At 48.0% G+C, this 4793-nt stretch overlaps 1 protein-coding gene across 1 annotated transcript; it reads left to right on the top strand.

The window, feature by feature from the left end:
• The first annotated feature begins 6 nt into the window (after nucleotides 1–6).
• Nucleotides 7–4478, top strand: MED20 (mediator complex subunit 20). The gene is made up of 3 exons (XM_085310643.1): nucleotides 7–135; nucleotides 1740–1993; nucleotides 3829–4478. The coding sequence occupies exons 1-3, from the start codon at nucleotides 33–35 to the stop codon at nucleotides 4042–4044; spliced, it is 573 nt and encodes a 190-aa protein (XP_085166769.1). The 5' UTR covers nucleotides 7–32; the 3' UTR covers nucleotides 4045–4478.
• Nucleotides 4479–4793: the final 315 nt, after the last annotated feature.

Genomic DNA, 4793 nt, shown 5'->3' with positions numbered 1-4793 from the left:
CGGAGGGCAAGAGCGTGCAGCAGACGGTGGAGATGCTCACCAGGAAGCTGGAGCTGCTGGGCGCGGAGAAGCAGGGGACGTTTTGCGTGGACTGCGAGACCTACCACACCGCTGCCTCCACCATGGGCAACCAAGGTCAGCGGCGGCCCCGCGGCCGGGCGCAGCCCGCAGCTGCCAGCCCGGTCGCGGTAAGAGGGAGGGAGGCGGTCGCGGGCTCTCATGCAGTGCCGGCCGGGAGGCTGCTCTTCTCCCGGGAGCGTTTCTCGGTCTTTGCCTTCATCTCGTGCTGGTGGCGAAACCCGGCTGCGGGAGCAGCAAGGTGCTCTGTGGAACAAGCATCTGGTACGTGCGAGATCGTGGCTCTGTCCCGGGTTCTGCCACGGAGTTGAGGCTTTTTCTGCGAGTCGTCCTCGTTTTATTTACTGCGTTGAGTTCTCACAGGGAATGGGCGGTTGTCTCGCTGCTTGTAAAAGCTTTTCTCTACCTTGAAAGATCGGTGCTGCAGTTCCCATCTTCCCCCCTCAGATGAACAACACTGGGAAGCATAGTGCCCCTGCGTACTGTTCTTTGAGAGCTGGGGAAGGTCAGTCCGAGGGCTCCGCTGGCCTGGAGGCTGGGTGTTGCGTGCTGTGGGCTGCCCTGTGACAGACACGTTGAACGATCAAATGTGCTGTTCCGCTTTGGCGCACGCTGTGTCTCGCTAACACTATTTTCTCCATTAAGTGCGTGCCCCACAATTGCCTTTTCCTGCATTGAGGATAGCTGTGTTGAGCAGTGAGCACTTAACGAGTCTTACTGGAATATCAGTAGTTGCGTAGGGTATCTTTCTCGTGCATACAGGATAAACGGTCAAAAAACAGCTGCCAGTTTTCCGAAGGCTGCTTAAAGCATGACTTCTGGAGAGCTGTTTTGGAGCCTGCGTTTTGCAGCAGAGGAGGATGTGACTGCAGGGTACAGGAGTCTCCTAAGAATATCTTGCTGCTGTTGCCTGCTCTGCCCTTCTCCAGGAGGGTGAGTGATTGAGGGCAGGAGGTGGCAGCAGACCTGCAGGCTGGAGGTGGTAGCTGAGAAGTGCACAGGCTCCCCTGGGCAGGCAGGTGGTGGTGAGCAGCTCTAGGGGAGCTCCTAAGGTGTGAAATGCCCCTGTACTGTCCAGGGGATGTTTTCGGAGAACTTGTGACATCCAGAGGGAATGCCAGGGCCTAACAGGAGAGCTGAAAGATGTTACTCAATCTGCTTACCTAATGGGACTGTTCTCTCCTTCTCCTGCTCAAGTGTGTGGGGTTTAACAGCATTTAAAAACCAGTGTGAACATCCTTCTGGTGCTTCTGCGGCTGCAGAGGTCAGCACTGAGCCCTTCCAGCCTCATGGCTCTGCTCAGACAATTTCCCAGGCAGATTGGTGCAGCTGGGGTGCTGCTTTGGCTGCCCTGCTGTGGGGTTTTGCTGATGTGCCTGCAGGGTGGAAGCTATGAGAGGGGCTTTTTGCTGCAGCTGGAACTCACACAACCACATCTGTGGAAAGGCTTTGTTAACTGACTGGGATAAATGAGAATCCACTTCCACTTCTTAATCACCGTACGAGCCAGGCACGTCCTCTCTGTGTGGCTAATAGAAGGATCCCGGAACTGAAGCAGCAAGAATGGCAAAGGGAAAACAAAGAGATGTTTCTTTCTTTAAAGCACGTACAAGCACAGAACTGTTGTTTTTACAGCCCAGATACCATTGCTCTTGTTTCAGGGCAGACAGGCAAGCTGATGTACGTGATGCACAACTCCGAATATCCCCTCAGCTGTTTCGCTCTCTTTGAAAGTGGTCCCTGCCTCATAGCAGATGCCAACTTTGATATCCTTATGGTGAAGCTGAAAGGCTTCTTCCAAAATGCCAAGGCGAACAAGATAGAGAGCCGGGGTACCCGCTACCAGTACTGTGACTTCTTGGTGAAGGTGGGCACAGTTACAATGGGGCCCAGTGCCCGTGGAATATCTGTGGAGGTAAGGATTGTCTTTCAAGGATATAAAATACAACTACAGATAGAAAAATCTCATTTTAGGAGCTAGACTAGAAATCTTGAGCCCCTCTTCCTTTTGTGTATTGACTGCCTGGCCTATAGACCAGCCTCTCAAATGTGAACTTGTATACTAGTTGCTGTCAGTTTATACTAGATGTATTCATGTATGTGGAAGACGTAGTATTTATCTCTTTTTTTTCACAGCAAGGTTTAATTCAGACAGATATTTTGGAGCTCAGCTGCAGCTTTGGAAAAGCCTGTCATTGAAGTGTCAATAAACAAAACCCTGAAGGGATGCCATCAAACTAAAAAGCTGCTTAAAATCCTGACGCACAACACAAGTAGCACACTTCAGGTTATTAAACATACCAAGGGGGACAAAATAACCTCTTTAGCTGATAATTTAATGCTGATTTAGGTTTTACTTTCTTTCCTCGTGTCAAGCAGAGCACGGTCCTCCTGCCCTAGGTTCTGCGTGCACAAGGTGTAAATCTGTCTTCTCTCTTCAGACAGTTTTGCATTGCAGGCGTCAGTCCTACCCCATGGCGTGCTGACCTGGATTGCTGCACTGTGGGGTGCAGTGTGGGCTCAAAGCTTGTCATCAAACGTCTTCCGCTGTTTCTGCTCAGCAGCCTGACTGCTGATTAGGCTTGAGAGCACCAGTCCTATCGTGCCAGCTGCTGTCGGGTATTCGCGGGGTGGAAGCTGGGCTGAAGAAAGGCTTTCACACTCTAAAGGGAAATCCTTTAGTACATATGAAGGGTCATGGGAGGAGCTGTGAAGGCATTTGGGGAGACAGCTGGCTGAATGGATGTGTGACTCAAAGGCTTGTGAGCCATGGACAAGCTTCATCTGGGCTGAAAAGACTCAGAATGAGACAAGAAGCTGGTCTGTGTTGGCGTGGGAAGGGCAAGGCAGAGTAGGTCAGACTTTGGATAGTTAGATACATTGAAGCTGAACACTCTGTAAGACAGCTAAGAATTAGATGCTGAGAGGTCAAAGAGCTGAGACTACGTCTTTCTAAACACAAATTCTATTACCTGATGCGTAATTAATGATTGTACTGGATCTACTCAGGCAGGTGTTACTAGCCAGCAGTGACGGGGATTGAGAAATAGTTTATTTTTTCTTCAGTTGAACAAACAGATATTTTGGTAGTGTGAGCATTCCTATTAATCTGCGGTTAGGCAGAAGCTTGTTTTACTCTAAACTTGAGTTCAAGACCAGATTTGCCAGGTGATCTGGTTGCTTCTGTTTTGATTTAGTAGGTCTTTTTTTTTTTTTTTTTTTTTTTTTCTGGGTTTGCATTAGGACTCAGTCCTGATTTGGGACCAGACTCTTATTAGATAAGAGGCTGAAAATCCTTAATCCCAAAGTTTTTCAACACACACCTGAAAGATGTCACTGCCACACATGCACGTCATTAACTTACCACATTGTGGGAGTGACATTCACTTGTGACACTTGAATCAAAGTCCTGAGATCTCCTGTTCTGGTCATTTAACACAGATAATGAACTTACAGGTGTGTTTTACCTTCCCCTTTCTTCCCTTCTGAAGGGATTGCCAGTTTGTTCCCAGCACATCCTCTTCATTTACATTTCTCCATCCCTCTGTTGTTTTATGCTACATGTTCACATAAAGAGAGCTGAGAGAACTATTATATATCCATCTGAAACCACAGTATGGAGAAGTTGGTCTCTCAACGTCAAGCCATTGACTAAACGTGCATCTCTGGCAAGGCACAGGGAAGTCGCGTTGTTGCCTGTGTGATTATCGCCCCTGCTATGATCTTCAGTGCTCTGTTTTTTATTGCCAGGTTGAGTACTGCCCTTGTGTGATAGCCAATGACTGCTGGAACCTGCTCATGGAGTTCATGCAGAGCTTCATGGGGAGCCACACTCCTGGCATCCCATCCGTGTTCAGCACCAAGCACGACAGCATCTACAGCCCAGCAGACACCATGGTTCAGTACATGGAGCTGTTCAACAAGATCCGCAAGCAGCAGCAGGTGCCTGTGGCAGGAATCAGGTGAAAGGGCTGCCTGGAGCTCTGTTTAAAGCAACTGCATCCTCTTTCCTGCCTGCCCATGTGGATTAGGAGTCTCTCCAAAAAGCAGCACTGGAGTCAGCCCAAGGTTTTGTTTGGTTGGATTTTTGTGTTTGTTTTTAATCTCTTTCTCCTGATTTAAAGCAAAGGTCTTGAATGCTATGCGTATTTCTTACAATTCTCCTCTGTTTCTGAGCGTGTCTGTGATCCACCCATGGCGATGATGGTTCTAAGTGTGGTGCTTCATGCAGGGGATTATTGTTTGCATGCAGAAGGAGGAAAAGGGAGAAACTCCAGCCAAATATATGCAAGGGTAGAGTTTCCTTGACTGTAAACTGCTACAGGAGAGAGATTTTTAGATAACCATGTGAAAGCATTTTGTTATTTTTCACCAAAATAAAAGCTGTATTTTTGTGAGGAGATGGGAGTCTTTCTGCACAGCAGGTGTTGTGCTGTTCTCTGTTGTGTTGCTGTGTTTTGCTTTTGAGATTTTTCTGTTGTGTGGAAACAATTGTTTTGCAGAGTTTTATCTTTGATTTGGTTCAAGAGCTTTATACTACTGAAGTGAGCTAATTTCCCTGTGGCAAAATCTGCAGTAATTCTTGCTTTCGTATTATGGGTGTGTTCTTAGCTTGCCTTCGTCTTTTGCATCTGAGGGGAGTATTAAAATCTTCTACCTCTCACATGGCTCCAGTGAAGCCTAGTGATAAATAAGTAAGTCTGGCAGGAGCCCTC

This window comes from Rhea americana, unplaced genomic scaffold (assembly GCF_003343005.1).
Source record: "Rhea americana isolate MKP2758 unplaced genomic scaffold, rheAme1 scaffold_321, whole genome shotgun sequence".
NCBI lineage: Eukaryota > Metazoa > Chordata > Aves > Rheiformes > Rheidae > Rhea > Rhea americana.
Note: the sequence above shows the minus strand (reverse complement) of the source record. Positions and strands in the feature narration are given on the sequence as shown.